Consider the following 24,857-nt stretch of genomic DNA (forward strand, 5'->3'; position numbering starts at 1 on the left):
AAACGGGTTTTCACAGCCCTTACTTACCCCACTCTGGCACAAATCTGTCCAAGTTTATTTTACACATGTTGTGCATTGTACAACATGTCTCTACCATTTCAACAACAACATTTACATTGCAGTCATTTTTCTTAACTGAGACACTTCCACCTCCCTTTCAAACTCCCAATTGCATGTTCAAAATCCAATATCCAGGCCCCTGAACATTCCTTTACCATTCACAACTGCTTGTAAAATTACGGAGATCCATCCTTTATTGTTGTAAAAATCTGATTGAAACTGGAGAGGTTTTAGTATAGAAATGTAAGAGTCATTCATAGCTTCTACACACTGAGTAATTCCAAATGAGCAATTTTCCTTAAAATAATCTCTGACAATCTGGCCTGGTCTGGTGTCTTGATAAATTCTGGGCGAATTACTGAGACAAAAGTCAGGCACTATGTGACAAACAATAGTCCAACTATCAGCAAATAGCCCTGCTGAAAAAAAACAATAAAACCATTACAGAAAATTCTAATGGTTTCCATTAAAATACCAATAGTAACCATTAGCTTTTACCATTAAAAGCACTACACTGTAGTGTGTTTTGGGACATATTCCATTAGAACCAATAAAATTCCCAATAAAACCAATAGAATTTCTGTGATGGTGTCTATTGTTTTTTTTAGCAGGGAGATTAGCAACTGCTCTGTACTCTGTAGTCGATGCTGATTTATATATTTCGATGGCTACACATTTCTTCAGATCTATGCATAATTGAAATGGTCTTGTCACTGGAGTTTAGGCTTTAGTGTTACAAATGTATCTGAATGTTTCACTTGTAACTCTCGCTGGTCATCTGTACATCTTTGAGAAGTCATATCCACCAGTCACTTCAGACCTTCCCAGCATTTGAACTTTTAACATATGGATATTATGTAGAATAATATTTTCTAGCCTAAAATTACAATATTGTTTTTGTTTATCATCGTCTTATGAGAAACCAGAACAGATAGTTTTCTGTTTTTCCAGTTCTTTATTTCACCTATCATGTTTTTTCTTTATTTTTTATAGATTTTGCAACCAACAAGCACATGTTTATCAATGTTTGTGGTAACTAGCAATGTTCACAAAGTCTAGTGCTATTTAATTGACTTTCTTAACCTGGTCATAATCATCTCTTTCTTGTTCCTTCAAGCTCTTTTCACTTTTCATTGTTATTATAAATTTCCTCTGATTTTCCCATTCTTTAATAATTCTTGTGAATGGCGTTAAGAAATAAAGGAAGAAGAATAATTCTTGTGTAATGAACGACAGATGAATAAAGTGTTGTGCCTCTTCTCTCTCCAGTACAGTAGGAGGCGCTGCAGCGCTTTAGTCCGCCGATAAACCCACTAAAGAGAGAAAGATAGAATGGATGAATGAAATGAAAGAGCTCGTGTGTGATTTGTTTGTATTCTTAGTGTTTTTCTCTCTTAAATTGAGTGTAAACAGAGTCTTGTCTTTGTATGCCTATAGTGAGGAGATGGCAAAGCTGAGGTCAAGAGGAGATGAAGGACTGAAGAGAGAGGTTTGTACAGCATAAACATCCTTTACTATCTGTTTGACAACATCAAATAATTTATTATTTTTGTGTGTTTGTGTGCGTGTCTGTCTGTATCTGTCTGTGTGTGTCTGTTTGTGTGTGCGTGGTTTGTTGTGATTCTTCCACACAGGACTCAGATCTCAGTCTGACTTTACTCTGTTATACTGAGTCAAAGCCCACAGACACTCAGGACACTACAGTGTGTGACAGTAAACAGAGCTTACAGGAGGATCAAACCTCCACAGAGTCTCTGGATTCTGTCTGTAACGCTGGAGAACAGCAGCAGATGCTGAAGATGTGTTCAGTTAAACTTATCGACTGCACGAACCTCATGATGAAGATTAAAACTGAACCCACAGAAATTAAAACTGAACCCACAGAAATAAAAACTGAACCCACAGAGGAGGAAGATCACACTGAGGAAGATGATGATTTTATTCCATCAGGTATGTCAACTCAATAATTGTATATATGTATGTATGTATGTATGTATGTATGTATGTATGTATGTATATAGATAGATAGATAGAGAGATAGATAGAGAGATATAGAGATATATATATAGAGAGAGAGAGATAGATAGAGATAGATAGATAGATAGAGATAGATAGATAGAGATAGATAGATAGATAGATAGATAGAGAGATAGATAGATAGAGATAGATATAGATATATATATATATATATATATATTAGGGCTGGGTATCGATTCAGATGTTCCAGATCGATTCGATTTTGATTCACAAGCTATCAAATCGATTAGATTCCGATTCTCGATTAAATTTTCGATTCCGGTTCTCAGGTAGGTTTTTATGCTCAATTCTCGATTCAACTCAATGTGTATAGATTTAATACACATACTATATTAATAAAAAAACAGTGAACAGCAGTTTACAAGTGGGTAATAGATAAAAAGAAATTAAAAGCCACTACACGTCTTGCTTGCGAAATCTAAAATGCTTCCATTCCTCCGTTCAATGTTTGCAGAAATAAATATGAAAAAATCGATTCTGCTCTTTGAGAATCGATTTTTAATCAACCAAGTTTTAAAAAACGATTAATCGAAAATTTGCACAACCCTAATATATAGATATAGATATATATAGATATAGATATCTGGACTTGGATGTCTGTTTCAAGCTGTTCAGATTTCTTATTGCTAAAGCGCTACTTCGACAGGCAAATGACACCACCCCACATCTGAAAATCCATACTTTGAAATCTGGACTAGTCATCTTTATTAACTGAAAGCCCATTCAGGTAGATGTGTAATTGTCCATCTCACAGTAAAATGAAAATGTATTACACTGCAAATACCTTAAAATAAGCATTAAACGTAATAGTGCTAATTTCTTAAAGGAGACATATCATGCTAAATCCACTTTCTTGGCTCTTAAATGCATTTTGTTGTATATTTGTAGTGTTTATAAGTACATAAAAGTTGAAATTAGTCTCTTCAGGTGCTTTGTTGATATCTTTATATTCTGTTTTGGTCATATTTTCCAACCGGTTCTGATTTTTCTATTATCTATTACGTTTTTTGAACAATTACGTCACAGTATTTGCAGCGGAACTGCTAAATAAGGACATCGACTTCCAGCCCAACACTACGAGCAATCCGCCATTTTATATTTCTCGCTGCGATATTGTAGTCCAAGCTCAAGGATGCAGAAGTTACGAGAGCGTAAGAAATGTACTCACATCTGTGGGTAAAGTCATTTTTGTGTGCCCGAGGCACTTTAAGGATAACTACTTCACCAATCTCCGCCAGTATAAAGAAGGATTTGCCGATAGACTTCGTCTGATTGAGGGGTCAATTACGAGACGACGAGCAGAGCACTTCGGTAAGCAGTTTATAACTTAAAGTAAAAAAGTAAAGTACACGGTGGTCATGGTTTAGCAGTGCTGTTTCTCACTCCGAAGGCTGCAGCCTGCGGAGATCGCTTTTGGGCATCAAGCCTGGTTTAAGTTAACTGAGCATCACATTTGCAAGTCATGAGCATATTACAACAACTTACGATTAACTAAGAATAATAGTCAACTTTATAATTGTTAATATTCTGAAATAAGACCGTCTTGATGACGTATGCAGCCTGGATATGCGACCTCCGGAGGCTGCAGCCTCACACCATTGCGATACCTACATATGAAGACGTTGTTCTGCAGGTTCGTCGTCTTCATTTTCCTCTCAGTCCGTTTCCGACTCTGGCGCGAACATATAAGGCTGGATGGACAAGTCTTCCGTTGTTGACATTTTGTGAATAACGAGTAAATAAAAAGTTTCTGTGCAGCTAGATAATCGTATCTCTGCTATAAAACTACAAAAATGGCCGAACGGGGTGGAGTTTAACCGAGTGTCACCTCTGCAACCTGGAGAGGGGGCAGGGTATGACGTGCATTTAAAAAGACAGTACCAAAACGAGTTGCTCTCAGATGCACATCAGAAAAGGGGTAGAAAGGGGGCCTGTGGGGCTATAATAATGAGGAATTCAGACCCAAGCATTGCAGTTTCGCTTTACATAGACCACAAATAGATGATTTATATGTAAAAAGGACAGATTTAAAAGCATGATATGTCTGCTTTAACATGGTGTGGCTGTGACTGTGAGACAATATGGTTTGTTTCTATTTATAAAACAGTTAGTTCCAGAGTCTTTGTTTCTCCCGGGCGTAGATTATTATGCAAAGTGTTCTTATCTACATAGATAGAGACAGGCAGGAGATTCACTTTTTGGTTTAACTACTGTGCACATTGTTTACATTGATGGAGAGCTACATGATAAACTGCAATACAGGTAATTTTCGATTTTGGATCTGTGTGGCTCTTTAAATGCACAAAGTGACTGAATGTGTTCAGTCTAATGGTTTGCTTTGTGGCATATAGTAAATGATGACAAAAATGATTGACAAAAATGTTAGTATATTCTTAATTTTACAAATGAACAAAAATGGTGTGATTAATCTGAATATATATTTAAGTACAACTTTAATTAATAAAAATTATTTAATAATTAATATTAGGGATGCTCCGATCAGGATTTTTGCAGCTGATATCGAGTACCGATTTGTTGACTTTGTGATTGTATATTGTCAATAATATTGTCAATAGTGCAGCACAGTATAGGTATTTGTACCCTGCTGAAAAAAAATAAAACAAAAATTCATCATGTGTTTGGGGCATTATTCCAGTAGGATTTACTGGTGTTCTATTGGTTCCCTTCTGCCAGATTACATCCTACCAATAGGATCCATTACATATTAGTAGACACTATCACCTCCACTACCTTGTAGACAAGCAGATACAGTATACATTTCTGTCAAATAGATGGTTAGCTTCTTGCTGTTAAAATGCAGCCAGTGCTGCCACAGTATGCATTCTTATTCAAGAAAAAGAAAAGATATTAACTGGTTTCAGCATTTAAATGAATATTTTTTTTTACTAGCATTTGTGATATGTTTACAAAAATGTAACAATATAATTTTATCATATCTACCGGTTTATCGCCCACTCCACTTCTACGAAAGGTCTTGCAAATTACTAGGGAGCACCGATACCACTTTTTCCATTTCTGATCCGATTCTGATACCAGAATTTAACTACTTTATTTAAGTCCAATTAATTCATAATACATATACATAAGGACATAAATGTTACAGATACAAAACATTGCTGAGGCCAGATCCACCAGTGACACCCATTTAATATGTGTGACATAGATTCTATTACTTGTTCTTGTCCATGATGTATACACCATGATGGGTGGGAACGAGGATACCAAATTGACAGATTTAACCTTGTTGGATATACCTGAAGCCTCGCCTTAACTGTAAAAATCAATATATCTTCATCAATAGATGAGTTATGGAGGATTGTGTGTGAAATGGAGTGATCTGCAGAAGGGATACATGCGAGCTTTCCTTGGATTTTAAGTCCTCTCCAATGTCTCTGACCTTGCTGATGTTTAACTCTTTCACCGCCAGTGTTTAAAAAAAAAAAAGTTGCCAGCCAGGGCCAGCGTTTTTCATGATTTTCACCAAAGTTTAATGCCTTCCAGAAAATGTTCTTCTTTAAATATATAAACATACAATATACCAAATGGAAGAACAGACCCTCTGCTTTCAAACAAAAAAAAAACGTTTCATCCTACCTTTAGTGGTTCTTTTGCAATCAGCTTTTGAATATGGGTAGGTTTTTGCAAAAACACCATATTTTGAGCAAAAAGCAGAGATAATTCAATTTTTGTGACGGACTTTTCATAGAGATCCCATTCAGACCGATCTTTAAAACAGACACGGACATGCAGCAGCTTGCCATAGGGCAATACTTCCGGGTTTAAAAAGTTGCGGAAGGGCGCCACCTGGTGGATAATAGCGGTATTGCGGAAAGACGGAAAATCTCGTCATTGGCGGGGAAGCGTTTTCTCTTAATTGACGAGATATCTCGTCAATGGCGGGGAAAGAGTTAATTAACAACAGAGACGCGCGACTGTTTCCAAGAGGAACTGGATGGCGCCTATCATCTTGCAGTAATGTTGCAGTCACAGTGATGTTTTTATCCTTAATCATTGCTTCATGAGGTACAGCATGTCTAGTATCAATTCCAGACCACTGCAGATCAACACCAGTCCAGTTGCAAAGATCGTTGAGATCCGGCCAGTCCGATCTAACCCCAAAACCGGCGGCACGAGTGTCAAGTTTACCGTTCACTTTCTTACGAAATCCTAGAAAGCTAGAATCCGATTCGCGGGCGAGGGGGACTTTGCGCTTCCCAAGGTCGAGAAAAAGGGAAGCACGGGCCATTTCTCTTACAGTCCTATCGTCATTATTTAGTATGCTTAATAAATGCGATAGCCTAGTGGAGATGTAAGTCCACTCGAAGTCTGGAACTCCTAAGCCCCCCTCACTTCTGCTGTGATGAATAACATCGCGGGTTGTGTGACTGTTCAGACCAAGCCATCCTCTCACTGTCTTAACAGTTTTATTGTTTAAGTCCTGCAAAACTTTTCTTGGTATATGAACATTGGCGAAATAATGTTGCACTTTTGATAAAGCCATCTGTCGTATTGCATCTATTTTCATAAGCAATGGCAAAGTGGATGCGTCAATTTTTTGCAACCTTATGCTGTATTCAGAAATTATTTCCTCTATTTGTTGATTCCAGTCACCAGCAACGTTAAATCTGTGTCCAAGATAAGTGTACGAGTCATGTCGGGAATATACTCTTATTACTTTTCCATTTATTATGAATTGTGGGTCACGATCAGATTTTGACCGGTACCACCTGTTTCCACCGCTCCTCTTGTAAAGCACTGCGCATTTAGACTCCTTTACTTCGAGACCCGACCACTCGAGAAAGAGGTCTGTCTTGCGCAACATGTTATGTATAATGTCCTCTTGACGTGATGACATTTGCACATCATCAGCAAAAGCTTGTACAGGGTTTGGAGAGATGATTTCAGATGGAGCGCACTGACACATCCATTCCAGCCACCGGTTAATGGCTAAAATGAAGTTTACTGCGCTCCATGGGCAACCAGTTTTAATGCCAAGGCGCAAGGGTATTTGATTTGTAAGCTGGACTCCACAAATGACCTGAATAAATGAGCTTCTGTACACGTCTTTGATTAAGTCTATGTACACTTGTGGCAGGTGTATTTCCTCCAAAGCTCTGATCATGATGTTATGCTGGAGCGTTCCAAACGCATCGCGGAAGTCCAAAAAAACTGAATAGAATTTTGCACTCTCGTGTTTGAAATCCTCTATAGCCGTTTTTAAACAAAAAACACGTTCATTCATGCCTTGCCTCTCAATATAGGCTTTTTGCTTAGTAGACAAGATATTTGCATTCACCAGCCAAGGAAGAATGCGACTAAGAACACACTTTATGAACACTTTCTAAATTGTTGGTAACAGGGAAATATCCCTCCAAGTGCTGGGGTCATTCGGCACATTATCTTTCTTCGGGATTCTATGAATTAATGCTCCTTTCCATGATTCAGGAACACGTCTATTAATCAGACAGGTGTTAAAAATCAGCAATAACGTTTGTCTCAAAGATGTAGATTTCAATGTCTCATACGTGACCCCATCACTACCACTAGACTTATTGAGAGGCAAACTGCCCAAAACATTTCTCAACTCATCCTCTGTGAAGGGAGAGATCATCGGTAGAAATTCTGGTTCTGGTGACTGTAATAAATCATCCCATGGGGGTGGAAGAGGAGCGTCATCAATTGAAGTGATGCCTTGGCATTTATCAAAGTAATAAGACTGAACTTCATTCACATTGTTGGGACATGGAGGTATTTCTGGATACTCGCTGTTATTCAGGATGATTTGTATAGCTGTCTTTCTACGATGTTGCCATAGATAAGCCAATTTTTTACGCTGTACCTTTTTTGCGCAAGAGGTCCGAGGTTTTAACTGCTGTTGAATTACGTCTCTTATGAAGCGCAATTGTGCCTCTATCCAAGCAGTTAAGGCCGGGGCAGTGGTATCAGAAGGGCAAGGTCTAACTCGCAGGAGCTTTTTTAATATCCTGCACGTATATTTCAAAAGTGGAAGTCCGATAGGTCTCCGACCATCTCTTTCAACTGAAAAAATTCCGTTCCTGAAATATACACCATTCAAAACTGAAATAAGTTTAAACCACTTAGCTGGATCTGACGAACAGGTAAACTGATTTTTCTCATGCAGTCTCTTTGTGTCCAACGTTTCTCTGAAAGCCCTTTCTTTCGCCTGGAAAGTAATCCACTGTTGGTCTGTAAGTTGAATGTTGTAGTCAACAGACTGGGGATCTTCTCTCGTCAGTTGTTGCACAGGTGTCGGGTCATAGCCACGCCACTTTTGCTTGTAGATCCTACCACTCAATAAGGCTTGTTTGTGCGCTGTTTTGATGGTCGATAATAGACACATGGTCAGGATCGTTTTCCAAAGCATTATGTATCTGTTTGCATTAACGGTGGCAATTACAACGGGTGTGCGGGCTAGATTTTCAGGTTATTTGTTAAAGCTCTCGCTAACAACTCAGCATGGGCTCAGCATGGACGCCATGACACACACACACACACACACATTCTGGTTTCCATGTTTTGTGGGGACATTCCATAGACGTAATGATTTTCATACTGTACAAACTGTATATTCTATTCCCCTTACCTACCATATTCCCTAACCCCAACCATCACAGAAACCTTTCTGATACTTCATATTTTCAAAAAACATAATTCTGTTTGATTTATAAGCTTGTTTCCTCATGGGGACATCAAAATGTCCCCACAAGGTCACAAAAATACTGGTATTCCTATAATTACCAGGTACACACGCACACAAAATGTTAAATGTGTATAGTACTTTTTGCTACATCTAGTATAATTTAAAAAACAATAATATAAAATGATTTACAATTTACAGGAACATTAGTCATTATTAATCAAATGGCAGTGTTTAGGAGAACATATAATAGGTATGTCTAATCAAATAATTATGCTAAATATACTTTCTGTAATGGCGCAAAACTTGTCACAGTAAATAAGCTTTAGTGTGCAGATTATTATTTTGGGAATTATGCTTTTGACCGGAACTTTTATGCACATCCAGGATGGAGAATTGATGCGCCTAAATCATATACACACTACACTTATGGGCTTTCTGAGTGCAGAATTGATGCACTTGAAGTGTCCTCTCATGGGAAAATTACACTGTACTTTTATTGATTCGAGCCTGGGCGCGCTTTTGTCATTAGGATGCGATTGTTTTGAACAAAGCAGGAAGTGAAGCGCTCTCTTACATGGTTTCCCTTGGGTCTTAAAAGTTTTAAATTCAAAATCAAAATTAAATGCCTTAAAATGTCTTATTAGCTGATCTAGGTCTTAAATAATTTTAAACAGGTCTTAATTTTCCTACATCCATGTGATGCTACCTCTAATGCTGATTGAAATGCTCCCGCGGCACGATAGAATGTTTTTTTTTTTTGCTAATTTCTCTTGCTCGTCCTAAAACAAGAATACAGATATAAAGAATACAGTATGTCTGCAAGATGCGCTAACATTATTTCAGATTTGTAAATGAGCATCATTTATAAATGAGTGCTTACAAAATGTTACCATGATTTTACCATGCTGTACCGCAGATGCTGGTGGATTCTTAATCTCAATCAACAACTCATATCTGGGGGAGAGCATCCAGTTTTCATCACATAAACAAAGTTCACCATCAGTAAAGGGAATCCGTCTGACATCCGAACGAAGCAGATTAAATGTGCTGCTCTGCAATAACATGCTCTTGATAATTGTCAAGAAAATAAAACATCATATAACCACATCAAGCCCATAGGCAGGGGGGGTTTAGGTGGTTCGAACAAACCCTCCCTCACTGCCAAAGGTCCAGAATTAAAGTCATTTTCTTTCATGTGATTATTCTTGATTATTCAGGTTTAAGGCCCTGTTTACATGAGAACGCTCGAGGTCAAAACACTTTTCTATCAGATGTGCCTTTCATTTACATGCCGACGGCATTTTTGGGGCTTAAAAATGCAAAAAACTGAAACCACCCTCCAGAGTGGAAATCTTAAAATCGCTCTACCGTCCCATTCCTGTCTTAAGGGTAAAAACGCAAAAGTCTGCTCACGGTCGCTCTCGTCGCGTAAGCGTTTACGTCACAGGCATGTGCCAGTTCAGGAAAATAACCACAAACATGTTGGATTATTTCCATATGTCGGACCTTCAAGTTGCCATAGCAGCTCTGACAAATAGAGCTTTCCGGCAGCGAAATATTCACAGCTAGTATTACTGATCAGAGAAGTTGCATTAATACATACCCTAAATTACCTACCTGAGAGGCTAAGATTTGAACCATAGTAGCGCTGTGTCTGAGACACCCATAGCCATGAGGGCCGACAGGAGTATGTGGTGATTGACCATGTCAAAGGCGGCAGATAGATCCAAGATAGATCCAGGAATATCAGAACAGAAGATTTGGTGGCTGCTTTTGCCTGCCTTAGGGCTTCAATGACTGAGAGCAGCGCAGTCTCAGTGGAGTGACCGCTTTTGAAACCAGACTGACTGTTATCCAGGAGGTTATTTTGTGTGAAGAAAGAGGAGAGCTGGTCAAACATCACAAGATCAAGAGTCTTGGCAATGAAGGGAAGAAGAGAAACTGGTCTATAGTTCTCTAGCGTAACAGGATTGAGTGTGGGTTTCTTCAGCAGCGGGGTTATTCGGGCCTCTTTAAATGATGCGGAGAAGGTACCAGAGGGACGAAATGAATTGATAATGTGGGTGAGAGCAGGGATAACCGATGGAGAGATGACCTGAAGGAGATGGGTGGGTATGGGATCTAGCGGGAAGGTCAGATGGTTAGAAGCAAAGACCTTGGAAATGTCTTCTTTAGATAGGAGAGAGAAAGAGGGAAACAAGCATTCCTCAGAGGTTTGAGCATTTGCAAGAAGCGGCGGTTTGGAGAACTGACTGCTGATAGTATTTGTTTTTTCACAAAGAAGGAAGTGAAATCATCAGCCATTAAGTCAGATGAAAGTGGGGGGGGGGACAAAAAAGTAAAGAAGGTCTTGAAGAAAGTGCAAGAGTCAGGTGTTGATTTTTGAGTGATAGTATTGGGTCTTAGCAGAAGAGACATCCATGGAGGAGGCAGCAACTTCCTCTCTGCAGCCCTAAGTCTGGAGCGATTCTCACAGAGGCCAAGGTGAAATAGTGGGTAGAATGTTCCCTTGTTATCATACAACCTTTGATTACTGCATATTCAAGCTACATCATCAAGTTACTATCTTGTTTTTGGTAGAATGTAGACAATCCTATTCTTCTAGACTTAGAAAAATGTGTGATGTTGTTACCATTGTGAAGGTCTGTGAGGTTCGACCTTTGGAATGAACCAACCCTGTGATTAGAACCTAAATAAATACAGTCCGCAGAGAAGCTCAGATCGAGAGACAGTTGAGTGTTTCCTGATGAGACATCTCAATCTGGGTTCTCCCTGCAGAATATTATACCACCCCATTCGTGGTCTGAGTGTGTCTTATTTTTGTTAAGGTTCATAAGTATTTTAAACCTGACAGAGAACCTCAAATAGGCAAAGGGCAGATGGTGTGGGCTGGTCCAGATGTCAGAGGGCATAAACTGTCTAAGCAGAATGTAAGAGTGGAGCATAGAGTGTTGCATTATTTGTATCTAACAGAGAGAGTTGGTTGGAAAGGGGGTTACGTGGAAGAGACCACAGAGGGTAAGCGGGAGGGAGAGAGCGTGCGCAGGTTGCGCCAGAACCTGACCAATGGGGGAGCGTGTGCAGTGACTGGGGGAGTTAGGTCGAGCTCAATAGTGAGAAAGAAGTGATCAGATATAGGTAGTGGGGTGACCTGGGCATTGCGACATTTGTCTGTTATAGGACAACTTAGTTTGAATAAACAAGCAGACACTGATTAGCTACTTGCTCTCTAGTTAACAGCAAGACAACTATAGGGCTGGACCAGAAAATTCGAATATTCGAATATTCGTTCCGTGGGTTGACATTCGATTTTCAGTTTTGAGATTCGAATATATTTATAAATATTTTTCAGCGTTAATGCAGAGCTTTTGCCCAGCAGGAAGTGCGCTTCACGCTCCCGCTCTGTAGGTGGCGCAGAGAGACCAACATCCATAGCCAACAACCACCAAACGCCACCAGTGGAAGAGATCGCCTCAAACGGAAAGCGCGCTTCCTGCTTTGGCATTCACGCTAATAGTGTTGTAAATGACGTTCAGTTTCATGCAAAAACTGATTGATTTGCTTCACAAGACGTCAATATGTCACACGGAGTTATGGGGGATTACTTTTGTATTGGATATATATGCTTTAGCTCTTAAAGTGTACGGATCGGTTGACTTGCATGACGGAGCTCTGGGGTTTCTGCAAAATATCTTCTTTATTGTTCTGCTGATGAAAAAAGCATATTGGATGGTGTAAGTGTTAGTAAATAAACTTGATTTTGAAAGTATGCTACCGTTTTATTACAGTTTGTTGAACTTCGTTCATTTATTTTCGTTGTTTTATTTAAATAGCCTACCCTTTACGTTGTCAGTAATTACTGTGCTGCTAATTTCTGATACGGGACTGTTTGTTTGTTAGAAAAATGTTAGGCTTCCTTATTAAAAGTATTGCTCTTGTGTTTTGTTTCACTAATGTTGTTCTCGCTTGCGCTGTTCTGTAGTATTTTTAAAGTTTATTAATTCTAAACGTGTCACATGTCCATATTGCATGAAAAAAAGGCACTACACTCCCTTGGGTCCGCAGCAACACATCCGCCATATAATAAAACTGTAGACAGACAGACACACACACAGAGATTCCTGCCTTTATTAAAGAGAAAAATATGTTCAGCCCCTCCTTCCGAAGCTTCGAATATTCGATTTTATTTCTACTAGAGCTTCGAAGCTCAAAAAATGGTATTCGGAACAGCCCTAGACAACTAGTAGTGAATGTGCTTTCACCGCTATCACCCAACAACCCCATCCTTCTTTAGACTAGGAAGCATCTCCGTCTAACCTGTCGTCAGAGCCGGACAGTAACGGAGTACATTTACTTGAGTACAGTACTTGAGTACTATTTTGAGGGATCTGTACTTTACTCGAGTATAATTTTTGGGGAGTACTCATGACTTTACTCAAGTACATTTGAGAGGTAAATATTGTACTCTTTACTCCACTACATTTCTATCCATAACCATAAGTTCCCATTACTTCTTCTAAAAAAAGGAAAAAAAGAAAAATCTCAGAAACCCTACATTTGTTGTTTCCCTCTCTCAAACGTGATTGGATTGTGCAGGCGCCACTGATTGGGACAGCCTATCAGCAATCACCAACCAGTATTTCGCCAAAGTCACCATGGTCAGATTTAGATAAGAAATGAACACAATGGAAGAAACCACCATCTCGCTAGACTATTTCAATTTTCTGAACAAGTTAATGATAGTTTTCGCTTCAAGTGTTTGCTGTGTTTACCAAAACAAAACTTCATCACCGGCTACAACAATTCGAAATGTGTGTCTCCTCTTCCGAGAAGGGTCTAGCTGCGGCTTGGGTGTTCCCGTAATGACACAAGAACGCCCTCAGGGCGTTCCTGGTAGCGTTTCATCGACCAATCGCGAAGAGTTTCGCGAGCCCCGGTACAGTAGGTGGCGGTATATGGCGAGTGGATGCTGACAATTCAAAGCTTTCCCAGAAGAAGGAAAAGGAGCAGCCTTCCCTTATGTCGCCGTCAGTCCGTGTGAAGTTTTGAATGGATTTGATTGTGACTGCAGACGAAAGACCGGCCGCGATGTCACGGCGAGTGCATGAAGAATCGTTTACCGGCGGCGACGCGACGACGGCGCATGTTCGAAATTTATATAAAAATGTACGTATACTAAGTACGTCTGAACTATGTACGTCGCCTTATAACACGCCTGATACATAGGTCGCCACTAAGCAAGTGCCATCCAAACGTCATCGCCAAATAACTGTGTGGTTAAAACGAGTTTTACTGTTACAGACCGAACTGATTGAACTTCATTTCCAGCAACCAAAGGACACTAATGCAAGGTGGACAATAATCAGAGGGTGAGTGACCTACTGAATGTAAATTAACTTTCATGTCTTTAACTTTTTTGTGCAGTTTAAGGCATCAGAACTGGTTTGAAAGTTAGCAGATTTGCTAATATAGTTAAAGCCACTACATATTAGCTTCTGATAGCTTTTTGTGTGATCACAACTGTGTTGATCCTTTATTCTAGACTCTAGAGGAACATCAGTGTAAGTTTAACAAATCAGCTGTCTTTAGAATTAAAGTTAATTTTAACATTATTTTTTGTTTTTATTAATATAGACTAATCAAACTAATTTAACTCGGGCAGTTATTGATCTGCTAACTACTGTGGTAGATTTAGTCTGTAATCATTCAATGTGTTGTATTTATGTACTAACTATACAGTCTTCCTCTTTGGCCCAGTTTACCATCACGAGAAAAATGTTAAAGTTTTTTCATGACTGGTGTACACCTTTCATGTGTTTCAAATATTTATCCTTAACAGTGATTGTTTTCTCTGTTTATTAATTCAGTGAAGTGGAGGGATTTAACAGAGTGTTTACTAGTTCACCTGCCCATTTAGTCTTAATCAACTTTGCTTTCTGTCCTCAAAGGGAGTTGTGAACCTGAGGCCAAGGCTTGAGCCCAAATCCCCCGTAACAGAACTGCAGAGAGGAAGAAAAAAACTGTGAAGGAGAAGATGGAAAGGAGCTAGGCTTGGAGGCACAGACTGGTGCTTTTATTATGTTCTTGATGATTGACAGGCCTAAATGATTAGGCTTTTCAAGAACCATATAAACAAACAATTGAGAAAAGAGGGGGATAATCTTAACAATCAAAGGTTTAAATATTTAACCTCTTAAGACCAGAGCTTTGGTTTCATTTTAATTTCAGATTTTTATGGAAATTAAAAAGAACCAATTAATATAATATCCAAATATTTTTCTTTGAACTTGAAGCAGTGTAATTGTCCACATTTGTGTACAACATGTTCCAGTTACACAGAAGTAATTATTATGGTGCAAACAACAAAAACATCTAGGTCTTAGGAGGTTAAAGGTCAGTTCAAGACATATGTCAACAACTTTATTTATTGAGATGATACAAAGTTATTTAATTATATTCAGACAGTACACAATAACAGCAACATGAACATTAATTAACAGTAATAATATTATATATTATGATAGTGTTTCTTTCATGCATGTGTGTGTGGATCCATACATTGGCTACAGTATGTGTGTCCTAATGATTCACAGTTGTAAGTGAACTTTGTGGCATGTTAAAACTTATTGGACAGCAGTATATGTCCCGTCTTCTTAAAGCAGTATTTACAATTTTAAGAGGTCATTAAGCTTTTTTAATTTAAAAGTTACATCTTAATGAATAAAATAGTAAATTAATATTTTGTAATTTGTATTTGATAGGGTTGATGAAATGCATTTTTATTTTGTATCAAAATACTTTAGTGTTTTGTATTTTTAAAATACTGTATAATACGTTGTACAATACTTTGCCTACTGAGAAGTTTGCCTAGCCCTAGACCGGAAAATGTATTCATGTGAAAGGTGGTGGTCAATGTTAGAAACGTGCAGGCTGCTGCGAGCAAATGATTAAATAGTTAGAAAGCTGCTATGAATACAGGTGCCATCAGTTGTCTTCTTATGAATTACTTTTTTGTCAGTGTTGCTAATGCAATGTAGGCCCTTCAGTTCGTACCCGGTTGCATATGTCAGATTTTTTCATGAATCAGAGCCAATGTAAAGGTGAAGCAAAAGATCAAATAGCCCAACTCAGGTTTGCAAAGAAATGTCATGCTCCCCTCTAAAACTATTTTTAGTATTTTCAAAATACAAAAATGCAGTAGTTCATTTTGATACATGTTGTGGCTGCTGTATTTTGTAGTTTATTTTGATACACTTGAATCTAAGGTATTTGGTATTCCGGTTAAAATACATTTTTAATGTATCTTTGCCCAACTCTGATATTTATGTAATTGTAATTCACAAAACTGCATACTGTTTATAACTTCATGTAACAGGAGCTGCAAAATTAGTTGTATTGACAATCTCATGTAGTTTAAGCTATATACGGCTACCTGCTGCTGCAACCCACATTTTGGAAAACATTGTAAAGCATATGGCTAAAAGGAGCAGTGTATAATAAGTGTTGCCTGTGTATAATAGCTTACTCTTCTGTAGTAATAAAATGGTGTAATTATACAATTTTTATGTTCTCCTGGTAGCTCATCATACATGGTCTGGCTGTGCAAGCAGGAAGCTGAGCAGATTTACTTCACGAGCCAGTTAACTCTACAGCAGTTTAATCCATATAGCAGCTGATGAATTAAGTTTTTTTGTGAGTAAGGGTTTGGGTTTGTTGTGATGTTATTATTTTGCACCACAATGAACAACAAAATGTGTCATTTTTCTTTATTTCAGAAATTCCCAAGAAAAAGTACAAATTATTTACATCAATGTCTATAAAAATATCAAAAGTTAACAATGGCATGTTTAAAAAAATATGTATGTGTGTGTATGTGTGTGTTTATACTAGATTGTAATTATTTAACTTACGTGTTGACTTTAAAACATATTGACCACCATACTGTTGGTTTTAAACTATTAAAGATGATTGTGCAACATACAGCTCTGTGTTTAATTTTGCAATGTTATTAATACATTTGCATTTTGCTGATTATAGTTTACAGTGGCACTTATAACAATGTGTAGGCTATTATCCTAAATATTATAACACAGCCACACACTTAACTGGGCACATACTGTATATTTGCCTTTGGGATTCTCTAGTAGGAAGGTTTTGTAGTTAAAATTCGTATATTCTAAACTTAAAATAGAGTCAATGCTTATAAATACAAATAAGAACATACATTCCAGCCTCCTGAATCAAAAACAGAATATTTACGTTTAGCTTTTAAGACCTTTAGCTACACCTGCTGAGGTTTGTACGATCACACACACACTTTTAAAAAGATCTGACAGCATCTGCAACTACTTTTGAGTTAAGTGTCCATGGCGGCGATGCGCTTAACCACAACGTTGTTGTCACGCGGCAGTGGAGGCGACGTATCCTTATCTCGCGTAAAAGTACACGACTGTCCCCTTTGCTTGGTAATCCGTGTCATTATCCACTTGCGAATGTTGTTATATTAATCCGGATAACCGGATGTTGACAGTTAACGTTACAGTTCAGCAAGGCGGCGAAGAAGAACGGGGCGTGTCTGTCTGCGAAAACGGGAACCCCCAGCAGTACGAGACCGCCCATTTGTGGCCGCAGTTGGATGATATTGCCTCTTCCTGATTTGTGTCAGATTTGACTTCAGAACTTTATAATTTGCTGTACAGCTGTCAATAATCTCACGTGGTTCAACATGTACTGTGGCAGTAGTAATGCAATATTTAGAAAATGTACTCTTGTACTCTTAAAAACAAGTACTTCAGTACTTTTACTTAAAAAGCCTGTGGTATGGACTGCATTACTGCAGAACATTTAAAATATGCAAGCCATAAGCTTTGTCCTTTGCTTTCCATGGGTTTTAATGGTTGCTTGGTTCGTGGTGTCCTGCCTAGTGCTATTATGTCTGTATTATTAGTACCTGTGTTGAAAGATAAGGCCGGGAAACTTAACAGTGTTGATAATTATCGACCTATTGCATTAGCCAGTATCTTGTCTAAAGTAGTGGAGAGAATACTTTAAAAAAAATTAGAAATGTATGTTCTCACTAATGAAAATCAGTTTGGGTTCAAAAGGCAGCATGGAACTGCTAATGTGTATCTATGCTCTAAAAAAGATTGTGTTACACTAGGTACAGTAGCCTGAATTCATCTGTATTTCTTTGTTTTATTGATGCGTCAAAAGCATTTGATCGAATTAATCGCGATACATTGTTTGTAAAATTGATGGAAAGAGGTGTCCCTAGCTTCTTGGTGAGAATTTAAGTGTTTTGGTATGCACATCAAACTTTCCAGGTTAAATGGGACTATGCTGTAACTGCTCCATTCTGTGTTAGTAGTGAGGCAAGGAGGAATTTTGTCACCTATTCTATTTAATGTATACATGGATGATCTATGAAATCAGTTAAATAGGCTAAAAACAGGCTCTCTTGTGGGCAAAACTATTGCTAATCACCTCATGTATGCAGATGACCTGGTCTTGCTCTGTCCTTGTAGTGTTGGGCTGCAGCAAATGTTGAAGGTGTGCTCTCAGTATGGCCTTGATTACGACAAAAAATATAATGCGAAGAAAAGCCATGTAATGATTGTTAGAAGCATTGAGGACAGGAAATCCACCTTTCCGATATTTTTTTTTGTCTAATAACCCTCTTGATGTGTGTAAGGAGGTTAAATACCTAGGTCATGTCTTAACTGATGATTGGACTGATGACAAAGACCTCTACCGACAGGGTTGTAAACTTTATGCTCAAGCTAACATGCTTATGAGGAAGTTTTCCATGTGCTCTGACTCTGTGAAGTGTTTTCTGTTAAAAAACCTATATAACACCACTATATACTGCTCAATTGTGGTCTAACTATAGGAAGAAGAGTATGCAGAGGCTTTAAGTAGCATACAATGATGCAATGAGGTTGCTGCTTTGTGTCCCTAGGTGGCATAGTGCTAGTCAGCTGTTTGTGTCTAATAGGGTGCCTACTTGTGAGGCACACATAAGACAATGGATGTTCAGCCTGCACAAGTCGGAGAACCAACTAATTGTATCTTTAGTCAGCCCCTTGAAAAGCTGCTATAGATTTACTTCAAGGTTAAGAAGGCATTGGTGTAATTGCCTGTATGTTTTATAGGTAAATATGTGTTGTGTGTTTCTTTTTTATACTGTGTATTATGTATGAGTATGATATGGACCTGTGTCTGCAAAAAAGTTTATATACACTCACCGGCCACTTTATTAGGTATACCTTACTAGTACTGGGTTGAACCCCCTTTTGCCTTCAGAACTGCCTTAATCCTTCGTGGCACAGATTCAACAAGGTACTGGAAACATTCCTCAGAGATTTTGGTCCATATTGACATGACAACATCACACAGTTGCTGCAGATTTGTCGGCTGCACATCCAGGCCACGAAGCTCCCGTTCCACCACATCCCAAAGATGCTCCATTAAGTTGAAATCTGGTGACTGTGGAGGCCATTTGAGTACAGTGAACATTGTCATGTTTAAGAATCCAGTCTGAGATGATTTGCGCTTTATGCCATGGCCCGTTATCCTGCTGGAAGTAGGCATTTGAGGATGGGTACACTGTGGTCATAAAGGGATGAACATGGTCAGAAACAATACATGATGTCCAATTGGTACTAATGGGCCCAAAGTGTACAAAGAAAATATTCCCCACACCATTACACCACCAGCAGCAGCCTGAACCATTGATACAGGCAGGATGGATCCATGCATTCATGTTGTTGACGCCGAATTCTGACTCTACCATCTGAATGTCGCAGCAGAAATCAAGACTCATCAGACCAGGCAACGTTTTTCCAACTTCTACTGTCCGATTTTGGTGAGCCTGTGAGAATTGTAGCCTTAGTTTCCTTTTCTAAGATGTCAGGTTTGGCACCTGATGTGGTCTTCTGCTGCTGTAGCCCTTCCGTCTCAAGGTTCGACGTGTTGTGTGTTCAGAGATGCTCTTCTGTATATCTCGGTTATTTGAGTTACTGTTGCCTTTCTATCAGCTTGAACCAGGCTGGCCATTCTTCTCTGACCTTTGGCATCAGCAAGGCATTTGCTCCCACAGAACTGCCACTCTCTGGATATTTTCTCTTTTTCGGACCATTCTCTGTAAACCCTTGAGATGGTTGTGTGTGAAAATCCCAGTAGATCAGCAGTTTCTGAAATACTCAGACCAGCCCGTCTGGCGCCAACAACCATGCCACGCTCAAAGTCACTTAAATCACCTTTCTTTCCCATTCTGAAGCTCTATTTGAACTGCAGCAGATCGTCTTGACCATGTCTACATGCCTAAATGCATTGAGTTGCTGCCATGTGATTGGCTGATTAGAAATTTGCATTAACGCGCAGTTGGACATGTGTACCTAATAAAGTGGCCGGTGAGTGTATATTAAGTAGACATCTGACTGCAGTACTTTTACTTGTACTTGAGTAAAATTTAGCAAGGGGTATCTGTACTTTTTCTTAAGTAATGAAGTTGTGTACTCTGTCCACCTCTGCCTGTCGTTTAAAACAATTGACCCTTTGCCGGGAGCTTGATTGACAGGTGATCTGACCAATCATACTACTTCGCCATCCATAGCAGTCAGGAGAGTTAGATTAACATTGGAGGATTTGAACTTAAAAAGCAGAGTGTACTGACACCTTTCTGTGTACTGACATTTCTTTTGGGAGAAATGACTTTATGCATTCAACATATTTTTGTCTGCTAACCATTTATTCACCACTTTTGCTGTGTGTTTTGGGTAGTTGTCATGCTGAAATGTCCACTGGTGCCCAAGGCCAAGTTTCTCAGATGTTTTTATTGTAAATTTTGATATTTGATGTGATCCTTCTTCATTATTCTATTTACTGTGATTAGGTTCCCTGGTCCACTGGCTGAAAAACACCCCAAAAACATTAGTTGTCATGCTGAAATGTCCACTGGTGCCCAAGGCCAAGTTTCTCAGATGTTTTTATTGTAAATTTTGATATTTGATGTGATCCTTCTTCATTATTCTATTTACTGTGATTAGGTTCCCTGGTCCACTGGCTGAAAAACACCCCAAAAACATTAGGTTCCCACCACCATGTTTGACAGTGGGGATGGTGTTCTTAGGGTTGAAGGCTTCTCCTTTATTACTCCTGTAGCCAAATAAAGGCTACATCATTGGGGCCAAACAATGACATTTTTGTTTCATCTGAAGAAGTCATCTTTGTCCAGATGAGCATTTGCAAAGGCCAAGCTGGCTTTTCTGTGCCTTATCTGGAGAAGTGTTGTCCTCTTTGGATGGCCTTGGTGGTGATCCTTGAATTCTTTTTTACCTCTCTCACTATCCTCCTGGCCAGCACAGGTGTCACTTTTGGCTCATTATGTCTGAACAAATAAGAGTGAAAAAGAGAATTTAATTGTTTTGTGTTTCTTTCAGATGTGAAGTGTGAATCGTGTTGTGATGGAGAAATAACGTCCTCAACATCAAAAGAGCAACTGACAGCACAAACTTTTTCCTGCATCACCTGTGGAAAGACATTCAGCTCACAGAGACATTTAGAGAGACATGAGAGAAAACACTCAGAACAGAAACTCTTCACCAGATCTGAGATCAGTTTTACTACCTTACAAGAGAAAAAACTTAATTCAGAAGAGCACAGAGAGAAGAAGCAGCAGCAGCACTTTCACTGTGAGCAGTGTGGGAAGGGTTTTGTCTCTTCCTCAAATTTAAAAGTTCACATGAGGTTACACAGTGGTGAAAAGCCTTTCTACTGCACTGAATGTGGAAAATACTTAAGCACCAAACAAAGTCTTGATTTTCATAAGAGAATTCACACAGGAGAAAAACCATACGAATGTCCTCACTGTGAGAAGAGATTTAGACAAAAACAATGTTTAAAGTCACACATGCTTTTACACACCAATGAGAGACCGCATCACTTTAGGGATTCGGAAGAGAAACCCTATCAATGTTCATACTGTGATAAACGTTTCTGTTATAAATCTCAGCTGGCATACCACAAGAAATTTCACACTGGAGAGAAACCTTACGTCTGCGCTCACTGTGGAAAGAGCTTCTGTACTTCAAGTTCTTTAACTTATCATCAGAGAGTTCACACTGGAGAGAAACCTTATCAATGTAATGTTTGTGGGAAAAGTTACACTCAACATTGCAATTTACTAATGCACCAGAGACTTCACACAGGTGAAAAACCTTACATATGCTCTCAGTGTGACAAGACATTTACTTTATCAAGTTACTTAAAAGCCCATGAGAAAGTTCACACAGGAGAGAAACCTCATCAATGTAGTGTTTGTGGGAAGAGTTTTAATCGACGTGACAATTTATTGGCACACCAGAGACTTCATTCAGGCGAAAAACCTTTCAAATGCTCTCAGTGTGGCAAAACGTTTGCTCAGTCAGGTAACTTAAAAGACCATAAGAGACTTCATACAGGTGAAAAACCTTACATATGCTCTCAGTGTGACAAGACATTTACTTCATCAAGTTACTTAAAAGCCCATGAGAAAGTTCACACAGGAGAGAAACCTCATCACTGTAGTGTTTGTGGGAAGAGTTTTAATCGACGTGACAATTTATTGGCACACCAGAGACTTCATTCAGGCGAAAAACCTTTCAAATGCTCTCAGTGTGGCAAGACGTTTGCTCAGTCAGGTAACTTAAAAGACCATGAGAGAATTCACACTGGAGAGAAACCTCATCACTGTCATGTTTGTGGGAAGAGTTTCAGTCAATCATCAAACTTTCAAAGGCACCAGAGACTTCATACAGGTGAAAAACCTTTCAAATGCTCTCAGTGTGACAAGACGTTTACTTCATCAACTAACTTAAAAGCCCATCAGAGACTTCATACTGGAGAGAAACCGGTAACACTTTAAAATAATGGTCCATACTTAATAGTTACACAGGAACTAATGCAGAACAAATGATTAGTGCTGCATTAACAATGAAATCACTACTGATAACTAATAATGAATAGTGATAACTAATCAGTAATAGCATACAAATGTTTGGGTTAAGTAACAAGTTAGTTACATATTATCTACTGCATGTTGAAAAATCCTGCACAATACATTAACTAAGACTTATTTAAAGTAACTATGAATTAACTACATATCAACAGTCACATACCAATAAATAAGGTCCTGTAAACTTTTTCGGCGTGGCGTCCCCCTTTGTGTAAGGTGCATCCCTTCGTGCCCCCCCCCCCCCAAAAAAAATCTAAAACCTATTAATTTGTATTACACAAAACGTATTAAATTCTACATTGTGGTGCTGTTGGTTAGTTGCCTTATTTTTCTGAGGTTTAATTACACAGAATTTATGATAATGTCTCTTACAAAATGTTATAAAATTGGGGGGCCCCAGTTTGAAAACCGCTATAAATAATAACTATAAATAATACAATCTAAAAAAATTGAGTTTACTCTTTGAATTACTCATGTTACCTATCATCACTGAAAGGGTAAAACATGGTTACTCTTTAGGATTCAATTCTTATGTTATCATATAAATTGAATTATTTGCATTTTTATTCTTTTTTCTGTCTTATTGATTTAACCATAAACAACCTCCTTATTGAAGGATCCTTCCTTAGATCCTCACGTGCAGAATGTGTTTTTTAGTTTATTCCTAATCATTTATTTACATAAGCATTTTATAATCATTATCCATATACCAAATCCATATAATTGTTTATTTTATTATTCAATATTATTTTTATTATTATCCATTTCATTATTATAATTTTTATCATTTTTTTATTTAACATTTATTCATTCATTTATTCATTATATTTCTATATTTTATTATATTATTCATTCATTCATTATATTTCTTTGTTTCATATGTCTTCTTGATTTCTTTGTTGTTCAGTCTTATAGTTGTCTCACATTTGTGAAGTTTCACGAGCTGTCCCGTCTCTCTATAAACAGAGATAGATAAAGAGAATGTTTATGGAAGCTCAAAGTTTGTGGGATGTTGCTATTAAGCATTTTGGTGCATGTTGAATTCATGCTGGTGGGACATGGGTTGAACGAGGTTTGAACATTGAGACATATGCAACTGAAGCTGTCCATCAATAAAACTCTGTTCTTTTTTATCATCTAAACCTTCGTTTCATGTCCTCTGCTTGTGCTCTTCTCTAGCAACGATTGATCAACCTTATAACTGACAGAAGCCTGTTAAACAAGTAAACTTATATTTTCTGACGTGATCTGGTGTGATATTCTGACTATAATTGAAATACTAACAGAACAGCTGAAAGAGCACTTTATAGATCAAACAAGCAGAAAAAGAAAAATTCAGTTGCTAAATATAACATCAAGGTACATTGGGCAGTCTTTAGGTTCCCAAGACTCATCTATGATGTTTAAATCTTCCTCTCATTTTTCAGTTTTTCCCACATGTAGTCAGTCATTGTTGCATTGTAGTAGGTGACATTATTCAGCCATTACTTGGTTTGGATGTGAAAATTTAGCATGGCAGTTATGGATCATGGAGACTCACAGTTGATTATAGAGAGAGATCTTTATTTCAGACCCAGGAGGGTCCATATACAGTAAAAATACAAAATAACAATATATACATATACAAAAGCATCCCGATAATACAATACAAAAACATACCCTTCCACAACATACATTATCTACTATACATATGTTCGCCAATGTCTCCAGAGTCTGGACGAAAATCTGACAGTACTAAGTACCGGGTTAGTCAAAACAGCAATAACATCATTCTCGATCTCAGATACCCTACACATAAAACCATACATCAGATTACGTAGAAGTGCAGGACAGGTAGGTACCCCGACATTAACAAACATATGGCTAGCACTGGAGCTTCTTGGAGCTCTCAATAGCATCCTCATGCTGTCATTATAAGCCACTGTAAGTTGTCTGATGCTGCCTTGCTTATATCGACACCACAAATGAGCAGTATACAGAGGTGTACAATACGCTTTAAAAAGTGAAACCTTCACAGGTACAGAGCACATACTGAACTTGCGACACAGCATGTTTGCTTGTACATACAGCTTCCTGCGCTGCCTA

General features: G+C 38.3%; 1 protein-coding gene across 1 annotated transcript; it reads left to right on the top strand.

Moving 5' to 3' along the window:
• The first annotated feature begins 1,383 nt into the window (after positions 1 to 1,383).
• Positions 1,384 to 23,012, top strand: LOC135745466 (uncharacterized). The gene is made up of 3 exons (XM_065263775.2): positions 1,384 to 1,549; positions 1,695 to 2,010; positions 21,220 to 23,012. Exons 1-3 carry the CDS (start codon positions 1,397 to 1,399, stop codon positions 22,680 to 22,682), a joined length of 1,932 nt encoding a protein of 643 aa, XP_065119847.2. The 5' UTR covers positions 1,384 to 1,396; the 3' UTR covers positions 22,683 to 23,012.
• Positions 23,013 to 24,857: the final 1,845 nt, after the last annotated feature.

Source organism: Paramisgurnus dabryanus, chromosome 12 (genome assembly GCF_030506205.2).
Source record: "Paramisgurnus dabryanus chromosome 12, PD_genome_1.1, whole genome shotgun sequence".
Classification (NCBI taxonomy): Eukaryota; Metazoa; Chordata; class Actinopteri; order Cypriniformes; family Cobitidae; genus Paramisgurnus; species Paramisgurnus dabryanus.

Excerpts from the sequence above, each read along its gene's own strand:
- LOC135745466 (XM_065263775.2), top strand. The coding sequence starts at position 1,397 with ATGAATGAAATGAAAGAGCTCGTGTGTGATTTGTTTGTATTCTTAGTG. Across the intron at positions 1,550-1,694 it reads ATGAAGGACTGAAGAGAGAG|GACTCAGATCTCAGTCTGAC; the intron begins GTTTGTACAGCA and ends TCTTCCACACAG. Across the intron at positions 2,011-21,219 it reads TGATGATTTTATTCCATCAG|ATGTGAAGTGTGAATCGTGT; the intron begins GTATGTCAACTC and ends TGTTTCTTTCAG.